This window comes from Mus caroli, chromosome X (assembly GCF_900094665.2).
Source record: "Mus caroli chromosome X, CAROLI_EIJ_v1.1, whole genome shotgun sequence".
NCBI lineage: Eukaryota > Metazoa > Chordata > Mammalia > Rodentia > Muridae > Mus > Mus caroli.
Window position 1 is genome coordinate 1,903,385 of NC_034589.1, and position 17,153 is coordinate 1,920,537.

General features: G+C 49.7%; 1 protein-coding gene across 6 annotated transcripts; it reads left to right on the top strand.

Annotated features, from left to right (window-relative positions):
- The first annotated feature begins 3,913 nt into the window (after positions 1–3,913).
- Tfe3 (transcription factor binding to IGHM enhancer 3) lies at positions 3,914–16,546 on the top strand. Of its 6 annotated transcripts, none has more exons than XM_021153068.2 (10): positions 3,914–4,323; positions 6,762–6,875; positions 7,820–8,120; positions 8,651–8,896; positions 9,105–9,209; positions 10,840–10,957; positions 12,206–12,262; positions 12,432–12,507; positions 13,848–13,995; positions 14,835–16,546. In XM_021153068.2, the coding sequence occupies exons 1-10, from the start codon at positions 4,208–4,210 to the stop codon at positions 15,270–15,272; spliced, it is 1,719 nt and encodes a 572-aa protein (XP_021008727.1). In that variant the 5' UTR covers positions 3,914–4,207; the 3' UTR covers positions 15,273–16,546. The 6 variants fall into 6 exon arrangements, with proteins under 6 accessions (XP_021008727.1, XP_021008729.1, XP_021008728.1 ...); XM_021153070.2 differs by having other exon boundaries at positions 7,839–8,120; XM_029473512.1 differs by lacking the exon at positions 3,914–4,323 and adding an exon at positions 5,178–5,282.
- The last annotated feature ends 607 nt before the right edge of the window (positions 16,547–17,153 follow it).

Sequence of the window (17,153 nt, forward strand, 5' to 3'; positions counted from 1 at the left end):
TGGATCTCATGGAGGCATTTCCTCAACTGAAGCTCCTTTCTCTGTGATAACTCCAGCTGTGTCAAGTTGACACAAAAATAGCCAGTACATACCCCTAAACACCTTCAAGCTTACCTTCCAACTGCTCCCCCCGCCTCTGCATTCCACATCTCCCTTCCACTGGGCCCAAGTTGTCTCAAGTGAAACCCCTGTTACATCAGATGGGAAAGGGGACAGGGCCTGTCAAGGAGGGCTGTCGAGGAGGTCTGTTGAGGAGGTTGAGAGTGAGAGATTATCATACATGGTTTGCCTCAGGAAAGCACTTGCCATGGGCTCACTTGGGACAGGTATATGAAGCCGGCGCTTGTTACACTGGAGTGTGTGAAAGAATAATTAATCTGTAAAGAGTTGGTTTCATTTTGTTGCAAGGTTTTTTTTTTTTTTTTACACCATGGTGTCTATTCATCAGACCATGCTTTGTGTTTTGTTTGCTCTTGTTTGTTTGTTTGTTTGTTTGTTTTTGAGGCAGGGTCTCTCTACATAGCCCTGTCTGTTCTGGAACTCACTATGTAGACCAGGCTAACTTAGAACTCACAGAGGGTCCACATACTCCTGACTTCTGAGGGTTGGAATGAGTGTGCTCCACCACATCTAGCTTCTGTGTGTATTTATTTATTTATTTATTTATTTATTTATTTATTATATGTAAGTACACTATAGCTGTCTTCAGACACTCCAGAAGAGGGCCCCAGATCTTGTTACAGATGGTTGTGAGCCACCATGTAGTTGCTGGGAATTGAACTCACGACCTTCAGAAGAGCAGTCAGTGCTCTTAACCGCTGAGCCATCTCTCCAGCTCCCCCCCCCCGTATTTATTTTTTGAGATGAAGTCTTGACTATGTTGCCTAGGCTAGACCCATACTCTTGACCTCACTCAATCCTTCCACCTCAGTCTGCCACCACTGCCCTGCCCTTTCCTTTTTTCAAACTGTATGTGAGATGTGAGATTTATCCCCGAACAGGATTCTGAATGTTGTGGGAGAGCACTGTGGAAACCCTAAGGAGTGCACACTCTCCACTTGTCCAGGACAAGTTCTAGGACAGCCAGAGCTATGTAGTGTGATCTTGTCTCAACTTCTCCCCCCACACACATACCACATTGTATTGTAATATTTTTAAGGAAGAATAAGAGATGTTCTTTTTAATTTTTATTATTAATTTTATTTTATGTGTAAGAGTGTTTTGCCTGTGTATATGTATGTGGGCCACCTGTGCCTAATGTCCACTGAGGCTGGAAGACAGATCTCTTGGAACCAGAATTACAAATGGTAGTGAGCCACCATGTGGATTCTGGGAACTGAATCCAGGACCTTTACAAGAGCAACACATAATCTTACCTGCCAAGGCAGCTCTCCAGCTCCTTCTATTTTATTTTTGAAACAGGATACTGCTATGAACCTGGCTGACCTCAAATTGTGTTTCTTCTACCTTATCCTCCTGAGCTTGGATTACAGACATACATGACTATGCCTGGCTTAAGGATTTTACCCATAGAACATTCGGTTAGAATGCTTCAAAGTATCAAAATAAAAAGAAAAATTGTCAAACTATGTGAAAATCTTAAGAAAAAATGTTTTAAAAGGAATTTTAAACAATCTTACAATAGTTGCCAGGCAGTGGTGGCACACACCTTTAATCCCAGCACTTGGGAAGCAGAGGCAGGTGGATCTCTGAGTTTGAGGCCAGCCTGGTCTACAAAGGAAGTTTCAGGACAGCCAGGGCTATACAGAGAAACTCTGTCCCATTTTTTTTTTTTTTACAATGTCTCTTCTTGGGGCTAGAGAAGATGGCTCAATGGTTAAGAACATTAGCCTCTGCTCTTCCAGAGGACCTAGATTCTAGGACCAGGCATGGACAGGGCACACATACCCATGTGCAGGGGAAACACTAATACACATAAAATGTATCTAACAGAATAATAATTAATAATAATAATAATAAAGGATTGAGAAACCAATCAGAGGATAACAGCATTTGCTCTCCTAGAGGACCCGGGTTCTGATCACCAGTGTCCACATGCAGACTTACAGTCATCTGCAACTCCAGTTTCAGGGTACCCAGTGCTCTCTTCCGACCTCCGCAGGCTCTTACATGCATGTGGTACACATACATACAGGCAGGCACACACACACATACCCTAGATGGATACATAAATATTTAAAAAAAATAGGGACTGGAGAGGTGGCTCGGCAGTTAAGGGCACTGATTGCTCTTCCAGAGGTCCTGAGTTCAAATCCCAGCAACCACATGGTGGCTCATAACCATCTGTAATGGGACCTGATGTCTTCTTCTCGGGTATCTGAAGACAGATGCAGTGTACTCATATAAATAAAATAAATAAATAAATCTTAAAAAAAATAGTAGCCTGGAATAATGTTGGTGGTGGATAGCCTTCAATCCCTTCTCTGGGGGTTGGGGGTTTAGAAGAGGGGAGATTTCTGAGAAATCAAGGCCAATGTGGTTTTCTGTAGTGAGTTCCAGGCCAGTGGGAACTACAAAAGTAGCTCTTGTCTTGAAGCAAAACAAAGCCTTCAAAAATAACTTAAGACTATAACCTTTCTTCTTTAAAGGGTCCCCATTGTGAGGTGGTCATGTCTGTGCAGAAATGTGCATATTTACAAAGCCAAGGGAGTGAGATTAGCTCTAGTGCCAACTGCAAGCCCGGTGAGCATCCTTGCTTTTTCTTCCAGGAGTACTTGTATCTCAGACCATTCTGCAACTCACTGTGTAGCTAAGGATGATCTGGACCAACAAATTCTCTGCTGTTCACGTCCCTCCTCCTGTGATGACAGAGTTGTCCCACCATACTCCCATACCCGCTGTCGTAAATTTTCTCCTGCTCCAACTGATGGTCTCGGGATGCTGGGAAGTAGGATGGGAGAAGTGGTGGGTTCTGGTGTTTTATGAGCTATGTGTACCTGTTGGTGTCAGTGGAACTTCTGTGTCTGCATCACCCTGCATTTATCTGCCACACACAGGCTCCTCCTAAATGATTGATCAAGCAAACAAGTGAGCAAATCGATTAAGGTTGGGAAATTTCTTGTATGCAAAACAGCTGGCCTGCCTTTTTCATTATTTATATATCTCTTATCCTCATAACTTTGCCAACACAGTTTATGGCCCCATTTGACAGGGCAGGAACGTGGAGGCGCAAAGCGGTGGAGCAGATCTTCTGCATTATTCAAATAGTTCATTTTGATTCTAGAAGTCATTCTCTGGAAACCAGATCTAATTACCTTCTGTCCACTCATTCATCCATCTGTCAAAAGCTTCATTAACCATCTATTGAGTAGTACAATGATCAAAGGACAATAAATACTTTAGATAACAACAAAATAGGCTGAGCTCTTTCTGGAAGACCAGCTCCATGGCTAGACTGTGGGCAACAAAAGGGCAGGATTTCAGCACCACCTTCAAGGAATGTCGTTGCCTCACTCAAAGTGGCTTGAGAAGGCATGGGTACCGAGAAGTTGGGGTGCGGGCTGGGATGATCCAGGGCTAAGAGCCGGCATGGTTCCGCTAAAAAAAAAAACCCTTGGCGTGGAGACTTTCCACGCAGGCGCAGAAAACCCAAGACTCAGCTTAATATCTTGCTGGGGATGGGGATTGGGGCTGGGGGGCATGAGAATGGTGTGGATAATTTGAGGGAGGGGGTGTGGCTCAGGAAGCTACGTAAAAATGAAGGCGTGGCTCAACCAAATCACTCCTCTCCTATTTGCTTCCGCCTCCCGGGGCGTGGCCTAAAGGCCCTTTTCCGAAGGGCGGGCCAAAGCCGGTGTTCCCTACCGCTCGAAGTCGTGGCTTAGGGCGGGCTCTCCAATCTCCCTGCTGCAACTGGCTGCCTTGCTCAGGAGGTATGGCCCAACCAGACTTCCATCCCCAGTGTGGTCACTTCCTGTGGAGTTTCCCCAGCCCAAGGAGGAGGGGGAAGAGGACGAGAGGGAGGCGAGCGGTCGTTCGGGGTTAGGTTGGGGGGTGTCGGTCCGTTCAGGGCGGGTGATGACTCACGGCCCATCCCATCTTCCCGACGCCGCCCGCCCACGCAGTGCTAGCTCCATGGCTTAACGGAGGAGGCAGCGGCAAACAGGGGGAGGGGGACTCTTATTTTGTTAGGGGGACCGGGCCAAGGCCCGACCGGCCTGGCAGGGCTCGCCCGGAGCCGGGCGTCATGTCTCATGCAGCCGAGCCAGCTCGGGACGCCGTAGAGGCCAGCGCGGAGGGCCCTCGAGCCGTGTTCCTGCTGTTGGAAGAGCGCAGGCCAGCTGAGTCGGCCCAGCTGCTCAGGTGCGGGGCCACTTCTGGGGCCGGGAGTGACAACTGAGGTTCCCCGGGGACTCATTTCAGGACACGGGGGGTCCTCGACTGGGATTGGAGACTCTTGGCCTAGGCTTGAAGGACGTCGGAGTGCCCATCTTGGGTGGGCGCCTCAGAAATCTGGTACCGATCTGCTTGGATAGAAGCTTACAGGAGTAGTGGGAGTGCGTGAGGAGGACAGAGTCATATTTGGGGGGGGGGTCTTTGCTGGGTCTAGCAGGGCAGATCGTGGAGTATACAGAAACTGGTTTGCTGTAGTTGAACTTGGAAACTGATTAAAAGCTGAATTGGGGATTGTTGAGTCGGTCGCGGAGGGATGAATGTGAGGGCATACTGTCAGGTGAGGCACTGATTTTAAGGAAATCCTGGGATTTTCCCCCTCCCCCTTTTAGTGTGTGTGTGTGTGTGTGTGTGTGTGTGTGGGAAAAATCCAGGGAGGCAGAGGTGTTATTTGGGGCACCTAGTGATTCCCAGTAGCCGGTGCTGTGTTTTTGGGAATAGCACGAGTCTAGAGGAGTTAGGGGGAGGTCTCCGATCTGCCGGGAGTGTGTGTGAATAATCGAGCAAAGCAACTTGCTGGGCCCAATCGGTTTACTGTTGCTATCCCGCTCAGCTGGCGTCTGTACAGAAAGGCCGAGATAGTGGAAACCCCTCTTGTCTTATCCAATGGGTGCTAAAATTGTGATGCGGCAGGGCAGACTGGAAAGATACAGTTCACTTTTTAGGCGTGGGGGGTGGGGTGGGGGAGGCCTAGAGCCTTATATGGAAGCCCAGAGGAGGGTCTTGTTTCTGTTGCCACTCGCCCTAGCCTTGCAGCCAAGCGGGCCCTGCCCACTCCCTACCCACACACCCCCTCTTCCTTTTATTTCGCCCTCCCAGCCGGTCTCTCAGTTCCCGGGTGTAATCTTGAATCAGTCTCTAGAGCTGGAGTGAGTACCGATTGCACCATTCCCGTCTGGGTGGTTCCTCAGTCTCTCCTTTTCGGCTCCTCTCACCTCCATCAGTCTTGCTTTGAAGCTCCAGGCCTTCCTTGTCCATAGCCCTGCCCTCTCCAGCCCCCATCTTTTTCAACTTACGTGCCGTGGTATGTGTGAGTATGGGAGGGGGCTGCCTCCTCTCTGCCTGGGATTGTGCTGAACTCAGCTACTCTCGGAGCTTCCTCTTCCCGACTTCCTGGGTGGCTTTAGAGCCCCATCTGTGCGCAAGGAGAGGAAGGAAGACCATCGCTGGGGAGGGGAGAGACTTTGTACTGAGCGGAGTCACAAGCTTAGTGGATTCTAAACTTGACTGAATTCAAGGTGCATATTATTTGGGGATGCGGTGGGTGGAACCCAGGGCTTCGCACTTGCTAGACAAGAGCCGTACCACGGAGCTATCCACATCTAGTAAGGATGTATATTCACCCTCCTGCTGTGTTTTGCCAGGACACTAGGGTCCTTTCTCCCAAACAGGGAGGACTGAGGACAACTATCGTGGATTGCTTATAACAGCCTTGATCATCGCAGTAATGGGCACAGTTGAAAGGAGGGATGAATATTGCTTTGTTGCTCTAGTGCAAGTCCTAGCTCCTATGGGTTTTTTTGGTTGTTTGTTTGTTTTTATAATTTGAGATGGAGGCTCCGCATGTAGGCTAGATCGACCTCAGCCTTCTTCCTTCATGTGAGGTATGGCTTGTTTTGTGTGCAGGTGGATGTTGTTACTGAAAACGGGTGTGTGTTTTGATCTCTCTACAAAGTAGTAGTAGTAGGAGGTTGGGTAGTTTCTCCTAGGTAAGAAAGATGCTCGTCCTGCAAGGCAGCTTGTGCACTCAAGAGTCTTTTGAAGCTGCTCCCTGGAAGAGTGAGGGGACCCTTTCCTAGTTCCCTTCTTATATTTGGCTGGGCTGGAGCGGCCTAAGAACTCTGCCTGGGGCTGGAAGAAAAGTGGTAACTCTTAATGCAAAGTGAACCTGGAAGCCCAGATCTCTTTGTGATGCATTCAGTTGGTGTTACAATGGAGTGTTGGGCTGATGGGTACCGCTGTAGTGTGCGTGTGTACAGACATGGGTTCACTTTCAGCTATGGGCAAAACAGTAGGGGGTGTGGGGGCTGGGAGAACTCTGAATGCTAAGCAGCCGGGAATCCTTATTCAAAGTGAATTGTTATCTCAAAGTCCTCTGGTGTCGCCCCCCCCCCTCCCTAGTTGTTGTGATGGTTCAAGCGAGGGAGTTGGGGTCCAGGCCTTTCTATTGTTCTGACCCTTAAGGGCCTGTGGGTAGGAAGCAGTATGGGGTAGGGAGAGGCAAAGGATAAGGGACTTCAGGCAGTGCCCTTCTGGATATGAGCCCGCTTCGTGTATCTGGGGAAGGGAGGGTATTTAGAGCTCCCGGCAGTCACTGATCACCACTCCTTCCTCCCTCCCACCCTCAGCCTGAATTCTTTGCTTCCGGAATCCGGGATTGTTGCTGACATCGAGTTAGAAAACATCCTCGATCCTGACAGCTTCTACGAGCTCAAAAGCCAACCCCTATCCCTCCGCTCCAGGTACGACTGGCCGAACTGATCCTGCTCTCCCAGTCTTTCTCCTTACTACTCCATGGCCAGGGACCCTCGGAGCCCACCCAAACCCATTCTTCCCTCCTCCGTAGCCTATATTTTCCCCGTGCTGAAATTATAGGCACGGAGAAGGCCAGCAGGTGGACATGTCTCTGGCCATGCCTTACCCTGCCTTATCTCCCTACTAGAATTCACGAACTGATCTCGCAAACCTGACTACTTGGATAGGCGTGGCCTTCCTAAACGCCCGCCCTCCGGTGGGTGGGGCCATGCAGCCCCTGCTCAGCCCTCTTTGTACCTGGTAAACCCACCCTCCCGGGCCTCTAGAGCGTCCAGGCTAGTGGGTGGAAGCCTAAATGTGCTGAGTCATCGGCCTGGGCTCTGAGAGACGGGAGGGGACCTGGAAGAGGGGCAGGAAGAGAGGATTGTGAAACCTCCGAGATTTTCTAGACTGACTAGCTCCTGGCAGCAGAGCCCTGGGCAGGGAGGAAATGGAGTCTGGGGCTCCTTTGGAGCCTGATGCCCACTTCCAGGAGCTCCAGATTAGGCTTAGCAACGTTCTGTGTTTCACAGTGCAGCTTTGGTTCCACCTGAGCTCAGGTTTTTAGTAAGAAAAACTTCTTCTCAGAGGCCAGTATCTAGTCACTCCGTGAACCTGCTCAGAGGCTTCACCAATAAGGCCAAAGGCTACAATCTTATTTCCTCTCGAGGAGTTGGCCAGACTGTGACCTTTGAGTGATGGAACTGTGTCTGGTCCCAGCGTCTCCTGAGGCCCCACATCCAGACCTGGTACCTCTGTCTCCTACCCACACATTATGGTCTCGGAACACTGAGAACAAAACTGCTTCTGGATGTAGTCCAGGACACTATGACCCTTAGGCTTGGAAAGAGACTTGTAGCTTACCTATGGCCCCATATCTCCCATTCTACAGCCTCCCAATATCACTGCAGGCCACACCGACCACCCCAGCTACACTCTCTGCGTCGTCTTCTGCAGGGGGCTCCCGGACCCCTGCCATGTCATCTTCTTCATCACGGGTCTTGCTGCGTCAGCAGCTTATGAGGGCCCAGGCTCAGGAACAGGAGAGGCGTGAGCGGCGGGAACAGGCAGCGGCCGCTCCCTTCCCCAGCCCTGCGCCCGCCTCACCAGCCATCTCTGTGATTGGCGTGTCTGCTGGTGGCCACACACTGAGTCGTCCACCCCCTGCTCAGGTGCCCAGGGAGGTACTCAAGGTAAGGACAGATCCAGAAGCTCTGGGACCCAGTGACTCATAGGAGCTAAGAGGTTACCCAGGGTCCTCATGGCTTTTGGACAGGATCTGTGTGGTTCTAAGGACAATTCATGATTGTGTTTAAATGGTCTGCTGTTGTGCCCTGGGTGTTTATGGTTTCTTAGGCTTGCTTCTGTACCTGTGATGAATATTTTGCCTATTGGGATGTCTAGGGAAGGCATTGGTGTTATAGTTCGTGGTTCTGTTGGGTGGTGTCTGAGATGTAGCAGGGAGCCCTGAGGATTCTGACAAGGTGATCTAGAAACTGACGGAACTTATCAGCCCTGGAAAGATTTTGGAGGCTGTAAAGGATTTCTGGAAAAAGAAGTTTGGGGTCTTGGGGAGATCTAATATTTCTGCAATGTTCAAAAATTCCAGGCCCCGTTGGTCCACATGAGCCTAAAAATAGTTGAGTTCCAAGCTGGGGCTCAGAGGTCCTTCTTTGAGCTCTTTTGTGCCTTCTTTCCTTCCCCACGGCCTTTTATCTCGCAGGTTCAGACCCACCTAGAGAACCCTACACGCTACCACCTGCAGCAAGCTCGCCGGCAGCAGGTCAAACAGTACTTGTCTACCACACTTGGGCCCAAGCTGGCTTCCCAGGCTCTCACCCCACCACCAGGGCCTTCCAGTGCCCAGCCACTTCCTGCCCCTGAAACTGCTCATGCCACCGGTCCTACAGGCAGTGCTCCTAACAGCCCCATGGCGCTGCTCACCATTGGGTCCAGCTCAGAAAAGGAGGTAAGAGGCTGTAGATAACCTCCCTTTATGCCCTTGGTCCAGTTGCTTTATTATTGTTTTGTTTGCATGTGTGTGAATGCCTGAGATGCTGGGATAGAACCTAGGGCCTTGCCCGTGTCAGGCCAGCACTCTACCATTAAGCTACTCCTACCCCCAGCCTCCCCTCCCAGTTCTTCTAACCCTGTACAGTATTTACTTTTTCCCCCAGATTGATGATGTCATTGATGAGATCATCAGCCTGGAGTCCAGTTACAACGATGAGATGCTCAGCTATCTTCCAGGAGGCACTGCAGGGCTGCAGCTCCCCAGCACGGTGAGGCCCTAAGAAGGGAGGTGGTCTGAAAATTATGGCATTCGTCTGTCACTAAGACCACAACCGCATTGGCTGTGTGTATATGAGCGATCCTTGCCATGCATCGGACTAAGAGAGAAGGGCCTATATTGAGAATGGGCCTCTGTTAGACTTCATAGAGAGGTGGCCCTGGTAGACTTAAGGAGATATATATGTGTGGAGTTTATAGACATACTATTAATCTGGGCACTTGACCTGTGCTCTACTAAGTACCAGAAGTGGAAATAATGTAGCAGTTCCAATATCCCAAGAGATTCAGGTACTGCCATGTAGTGACTGGAACCAAAAAGCTTGAGTTATATATAACAAGTGGTTGGACCTTGAACTGTTTGGAATGTGCCAGGTCCCTTGCAATGAATTGGGCTAAGAGGCTCAAACCTTGTAAAGAAAAATGGCTGTGACTTTCCAGAGCAAGAGATCTGCTTGCTGTTCTAACAGTCTGATTCTGGGCCATTCAGAGAACCCTCATCACTTGCTTTGGCAAGTTCTCTCACAGCTTTTCCCAACATCCCAAGAGGATGGAACCTTGTATAAAAATGGTAGTAGTTTGGGGCTGGGGATGTAGCGGAGCAGAGTGCTTGCCTTGCGTGGGTGAGGTCCTAGGTTTTGTCCTCAGTGCCACACACACAAAAAGATCCACTTCATCGTAACTTTTCACGGGTTTGGACACAACTAGAGTTTCTGAGGGATTGCAGTATCTGGCAGCTTGTCAAAGGAGAGGACCGGGTGCACTTCCGGATGAATGTATTGCACCAAGACTGTGTCTAGGATAGGAAGAGTGTGAGACAAAAACTAGGCTGGTAGAAAAGCAGCAGCCGCTGGGAGAGAGTTAGACTGGAGAATCTGAGCCACCAGAATGTGTGGGTAGACCTAGAGTCAAGACCTTGCTAAGTGACCGATAAGAGCTCATGGTTTTTGGGCTGGTGAGATGGCTCAGTGGGTAAGAGCACCCGACTGCTCTTCCGAAGGTCCAAAGTTCAAATCCCAGCAACCACATGGTGGTTCACAACCATCTGTAATGAGATCTGACTCCCTCTTCTGGAGTGTCTGAAGACAGCTACAGTGTACTTATATATAATAAAAATAAATGAATCTTTAAAAAAAAAAAGAGAGAGCTCATGGTTTTTAAAGTAGGAATCACACTTAAGGCTGGGGATTAGGTTGGAACTCTCCAGAAAGCCAAAGTTTGGATGGTGTGTTGCCATCATAATTTACCAAGGTCTGAAAAGATTTGAGTTGGAGTGTTCCAAGAATGCTGGTTCGGAAGGCTAGGCTGGAAGCAGCTAATGGCCTGGAATGCGAGATCAGAATGGACAGAGAACCTGACGATTAGGATTTTTGCAGCATATTTCTTCTCAGAGTTTGGGCTTCAGAGGGACTGAGTGGGCGATCCCCCCCACTCAGTTCCCACAAATAAGGGAAAGTTCATTTGGTTCTGTTCCTACTGTTAAGTACCATGTGAAACTTCCCTGAAGGGAAAAAAAATGCCCTAGAATTCCCCAGACTTGACATTAGGGGGTGCTAGCTTTTAATATGTGAGGGTCAGGAGCCTGAATTTGAGGAGGCTCTTCTATTCCTATGCTGTCTACAGCTGCCTGTGTCTGGAAATCTACTTGATGTGTACAGCAGTCAGGGAGTGGCTACCCCAGCTATCACCGTCAGCAATTCCTGTCCAGCTGAGCTGCCTAACATCAAACGTGAGATCTCCGGTAAGTGTCAGGGACTTGGCCCTTTATCCCACCCTGTCCTGCCCTGTCACAACCAGAGCTGGAGCTAGGTCTAGTTCTAGGGAAGGGGTTTGAACTTTTCAGAAACGGGTTGGGGCTGGGGCTGGGGCTGGGGCTGGGAGGGTAGCTTAGAGTCTGTTAGACTCTACTGTGGTGCTTCTATCCCAAGCACCCCAGAGAAGCAAAGGCAGTTGCTTTCCTTTTTTTTTTTGTTTTGTTTTGTTTTGTTTTGTTGTTTTTATCTCATGGCTCTTGGTCTGACTTTCACCTTGTTTTCTTTGACTACCTCTTATCTTGGGTGTAACAGAAGGCCTGTGCCACTCCAGTTTCATTTTAAAAAGTAGCCAAGAGAGACGTTTTACTTATTTATTTATTTTTTGAGACATAGCTTCACTCTATAGCCTAGGCTGACCTCAAATTCCCAACAGCCCTCTTGCTGGGGCCTCCCAAGTGCTGAAACTACAGAGCTATGTACAAATGCCCAGCTCTGGAACTCCCTATATAGCCCAGGCTGGCATTGAACTTGGAGCAATCTTCCTGCCTCTCCTTACAATGCTTGGATTATAGGCATGAACTACCATGCCTGGCTCAAGACATCTTTTAAAACAGTCAACAACAGTATGGTGGTGCATGATTGTGGTCCCAGCACTTGGAAGACAGTATCAGTATGGGCTACGTATTGAGGCCCTGTCTTAAAAAAAGAAGAAGAAGAAAAAGAGGAGAAGAAGAAAGAGGAGAAACAGAAACATCAAAAGAAGAAGAAAAAGAAGACGACAACAGGGCTGGAGAGATGGCTCAGAGGTTAAGAGCACTGGCTGTTCTTCCAGAAGTCCTGGGTTCAATTCCCAGCATTCACATCATGGCTCTCAACCATCTGTAACTCAAGTTCCAGGGGATCCACTGCCCTCTTCTGAGTTCCTTGGGTGCCAGACATGCACATGGTGTGCATTCGCACATGAAGGCAAAACATCCATAAACAAAATAAAAATAAATCTAGTTTTTAAAGAAATCACTCCCAAGTCTGGCTCTGAGGCCAAACTGTGTAGTTACAGCTAATTTGGAGACTGTCAAGGAGGATGGCTTAAGTCAGGTGTTCAAGGCCAGCCTGGATGAGAAAGCAAGATCCCATCTCCGCTTCTGTCCCTCTCCCACTAGCCCCTACCTCTGCATCTGCAGTGACTCTGCTTCCTATATCCAGAAGCCCTGATATCCACCCTCACTCTCTTCCAGAAACCGAGGCAAAGGCCCTTTTGAAGGAGCGACAGAAGAAAGACAATCACAACCTAAGTAAGCCGCAGAGCAGGCGCACTTGCCCACCCGCCACACAGCCCTGCCGTGCTCCTTGCTTCAAGGGCCACCTTCCATGGGGAGCCTCCCAGCACCCCTGATCCTCTCCCTTCCTTCACCCATTGATGACTCTTTCCTACTCTTTCTTTTTCTCCCCCTCTCTTGAAAGTTGAACGACGCAGGCGATTCAACATTAACGATAGGATCAAAGAGCTGGGCACCCTCATCCCCAAGTCCAATGATCCGTGAGTCTGGGCTGGGGACCCCAGGCCAATGGGAGGTGGAAGGAGCATCCTGGACCAGGAAAGTTGTTCCTTGGTGTGTCTGCCATGTAGTCTTGCCCAGACAAAACTTCTCTGAGCCGGAGGTTGAGACTCATACCTGTACTCCCAGCTTTGGGGAGGCTGGGGCAGGAGGATTGCCATGAGTTCAAGACCAGCCTGGGCTATATAGTAAACTCTAGGCTATCCTGGGCTACAGAGTGAGACTCTGCATCAAAAAAACAATACTTCCCCACCCCCAAAAGAGCTCTCTGTCTTTCTTAGCTGGGGGACTGTAGACCTTCCGACTTTGAATCCACAGTGTTAAGTTCGTCTGGCCTATCTGTACCTTGTGGAACATAAACACAAGTGTTCTGTTCATTTTGTACTTCTTTTGGGTAGTCAGGTTTAGTTATTAGCCCTTTGCTTTGTACCAGGTACTGTGCTAGGCTCTGAGGACACCAGAGGGAACAAAATGAAAAATACTGTTGTCCTTTGGATCTGATGCCTTTAATTGAGACAACACAGTTAAGACAAAATCCATGACATTCGTTTCTAATGAGGGTTGTGGAACAGAAGGGAACCGGCCATGGTGGTGTATGCCTATTAGCCCAGCGCTCAGCAGTCTGAGGCAGGAGGATCTAGAGTTTGAGGACAGCCTCAAAACAAAAGGACACAGGGGAACTGAAGAGCACACTCAGCAGTTAGGAAGACCCGGGTTTAGTTCTAGTTTCAAGGCATCTGATACCCTTCTCTGGCCTCCAGGGGCATCAGGCAGGGCAGGTGCTATTGGTGCATACACATACAGGCAAGCAGAAGGAAGATGAGTGGATGGTGTGATGGTGACAGTGGCTGCAGCAAGCAGAGTAGGGTTGAACAGGCCTCAGCTAGCAAGGGCACACTTGAATCGAGAGCTGAAAAAACGGAGCTCTGTATGTAGCTAAGCACAGTGCTTGCCTACCACGTACAAGGCCCTCCGTTCATTCCCAGCCCAGAACAGGAACGGGCAAGATTGAGGAGGCCATGTGGTGGAGGGAACGCACTCTAGGTGCAGGGTTGTATCGGAGTACAGGGCTTGAGATGAAAATAGTTTCCTATGTTAACACTTGAGAGGCCAGCCTTGGCTGTCATGGAGGAAAGGAGCCAAAAAGGGTCAAGAGGGCTTCCAGGTTTGGGGCTATAATGGCCACCACTGGATGATTGCAAGCGTAGGGTTTATTGAAAGCACTCTAACCCTTTGATTTACCTCAGATCTGCGTGGTACAATCACCCCTGAGAGAGTCACGTGTGCAGCATTCGATCTTTCCCTCTTCTCGGCCCCACAGGGAGATGCGCTGGAACAAGGGCACCATCCTGAAGGCATCTGTGGATTACATCCGCAAATTACAGAAGGAACAGCAACGCTCCAAAGACCTGGAGAGCCGGCAGCGGTCCCTGGAACAAGCCAACCGAAGCCTGCAGCTCCGGATTCAGGTTTGAGGGGAGAAAATTGGGAGGGTGACTGGCACTTCTGCAGGTAGAGGCAGGCAAAGCGCTGACCGGTTTTCCCTTTAGGCAACCCAATTCAAATGATGATGAGATAAATAATTAGCACACCATTTCCAAGAATAGTTAGGATACCTGGCATGGTGCTTTTCTGCTATGCCTTTCATCCCACCATTCAGGAGGCAGATGCTGGGGGATCTGTGGGTTCAAGGGCCAAGGCCAGACTCTGCCTTTAAAAATTAGAAGTAAGAAACAGATGGTTTCATGGCTCACTGGGTGGTCTTCCAGAGCACTTAAAAAAAAAAAACCAACTGTCTGTAACTCCAGTTCCAGGGGTTCTGACGCCCTCTTCTGGCCTCCACAGGCATTGTACCCATGATGCATGTATGTGCAGGCAAAACACCAATACACAACAAAAATAAATATTAAAAAAATAAAAGAGTCTCATCTGGGCATGGTAGCACATGCCTTTAATTCCAGGGTGGCGGGGGAAGGCAGATCTCTTGAGTTCAAGGCCAGACAGGGATACACAGAGAAACCCTGTCTAAGGTGGGGGGGTGGGGGTGGAGGGGGAGCAAAGAGATTCTCCAAATAGTAGTCTAATGTGTGTCACATATATGTTGACTTGTGCTGTAATAAGAGCTTTAACTCAGTTAATTTCCAAAAACAGCCATATGGACTCTGGGGCTCAGAGACTAAGCATAAAAATTGGCAAGTAGGGAGGGCTAGAGGATGCATTGGAACCTAGTAGGCTGGCCTTTCAATGAAGACACTGTGAGGGGCTTTGCACCCCATCTTACTTTGTACCCACCCCTTCGTTTTTACAGGAGCTAGAACTGCAGGCCCAGATCCATGGTCTGCCGGTCCCTCCCAACCCAGGACTGCTCTCCCTAACCACGAGTTCGGTCTCTGACAGCCTCAAGCCAGAACAGCTGGACATTGAGGAGGAGGGCAGGCCTAGCACAACGTTTCATGTATCAGGAGGACCTGCCCAGAACGCTCCTCCACAACAGCCTCCAGCACCACCTTCGGATGCCCTTCTGGACCTACACTTTCCCAGCGACCACTTGGGAGACCTGGGGGACCCCTTCCACCTAGGGCTAGAGGACATTCTGATGGAGGAGGAGGGGATGGTGGGAGGACTGTCAGGGGGTGCCCTGTCCCCACTGCGGGCTGCTTCTGACCCCCTGCTTTCTTCAGTATCCCCGGCTGTTTCCAAGGCCAGCAGCCGCCGTAGCAGCTTCAGCATGGAAGAGGAGTCCTGATCAGGCCTCACTCCTCCCCCTGGATGAGACCCTGCCTTTTTTTCCCTACCCTCCTGTGAGACTGTCCTGTCCAGGAAATCTGGGGGAAGAGGAGTTGCGATCAGGCCCCAACCCTGTAATAGGCAAGGAGGAGGAATCAGGTGAGGCCCTGCCCCCTTTCCATTCGTCGGGGAGAAGGCAGGAGAGAGCTGGGAAATCACAGTTCATCACTTGAGCATCATAGCCTTATCCCTCAGCCCTGGTCCTCCTCCTGCCTCGGTGATAGAAGGAGGCAGGATAAGGGTATGCCCCTGGCCACTAGGGACCCTTATAAACAGGTCTCTGAAGGAAAGGAGATGCCAGGATGCTACTCCATTCCTTCTCTGGGAATTGCCAGTTCAACTTTTCCTGGCACTGGAAGAAGAAAAATAAGAGTGTCCCACCCCTGGAGGGTTAATCCTTATCTCTTCCTTATGACCCCTGACTTGTTCTGGCAAGGAACAGAAGTAAGGGTGTGATCCAGCCCGTTCCCCTGGGACCCATCCCTTCTCTATAGGAAAAGCTCAGCACAGATATTACAGGTATGGAGGAATTACTAGGCTCTGATCTCCCATGTAGAGGCCCCAGTCCTAACCCTGACCCTTAGCAGGACACCATGCAAGCATTCCATTCGGCAGGGAGGATCAGTTCCTTAGCTCCCTGCCTTAACCTAGGACCAGCCTGGGACCTGACCTGTGAGGGCTCTGTGCTGACCTTATTCTTGGGGGAGGGAACAGACTTTGACCTAGATCAAGTGTAACTTCGGTCCTCACCCTTGGGACGACCTTGCCTTTTCTGCCTTGAAGGGCAGTTTTGGGAGATAAAAGGGATTAGTGTGGACCCAGTCTAGGCACCCCAGTACTTCCCTTTACCTTGTAGAAAATGGTAAAGAAAGGGCATGTCCCGGCTCTTTACCAGCCCAGGGAAACATAGAAGTCTCCCTTGAAGGCAGGGCCCCGGAGGAATGGTGGCAAAGGTGTAATGCATCCCTCTTTTGTTTGTGAATTTTTTATTGAACCCACCCACTCAGACCCTAAGTCAACCCTGACCTCTGTCCCATCCACACCGTTCTCCATTTGAGAGACTACCCCTGTTTCAGAGCCAGTCCCCACCTAGTCCTGTCCCTGCCACCTACACCCAAGGTCTTCAGCTTTAAGTTGCTGGGGCCAGGCCCCAAGGAGGGTTTACTGAGGGGTCTGTAGGTTTGACTAAAATAATAAATGCTAGGCGTGTTTGATGCGCTTTTAACTTTGGCATCTAGTCTCCCGTTCTTGTTTTTGATGGTGCAATGAACATGGACCCCTGTGGGTCAGGAGAAATCACAATTCTAGAAAAAAATAGAACAGATTTCAGAGGGACAAATAGAGAATTTTTAGATAGAAGGAGAGCCTAGAGGGAAACCACCTATAAGCAAAAGCAAAGAGCTTGCTGTGGATCAGCTGAACTGCTGTGCTTTCGCCTCGTTGATTTCCCTGGCCGTATTGCTCTGTATGCCCGTTTCCTCGACATTCGCTGGTCGGAGAGGCAGTACCTTCTGCAGACAGGCAGCCTGTAAGCGTGCCACGCCGGAATGCCATGTGCAGAGAGAGATACTTACTCTTCCTTACAGGGCTGGAGTTGGAGACCCAGCTAGCCCTCCAACACTCAGCCATGTCCCCAGCCTTGCAGGCTTGCTGATAAAGTATGTGACATATTGAATAAAAGGTATTCAAGCTCGCACGGACACAACAAAGACAAAAACAAAACCAGTGCAGGTGGGAGCAAGCATTGCCACCATGTCTGGAATACCATTGGGGGCAGGCAGGGCAGTTTGCAAGTTAAGGGCAGCCTAGGTAAGCACATTAGTTTGGTATTGTGGGGCAT

Bases quoted from the DNA above. Each gene is read 5' to 3' on its own strand.
- Tfe3 (XM_021153068.2), top strand. From the start codon at position 4,208: ATGTCTCATGCAGCCGAGCCAGCTCGGGACGCCGTAGAGGCCAGCGCG. The intron at 9,210-10,839 runs GTGAGGCCCTAA...TGCTGTCTACAG, and splicing joins GGCTGCAGCTCCCCAGCACG to CTGCCTGTGTCTGGAAATCT. The intron at 12,508-13,847 runs GTGAGTCTGGGC...TCGGCCCCACAG, and splicing joins ATCCCCAAGTCCAATGATCC to GGAGATGCGCTGGAACAAGG.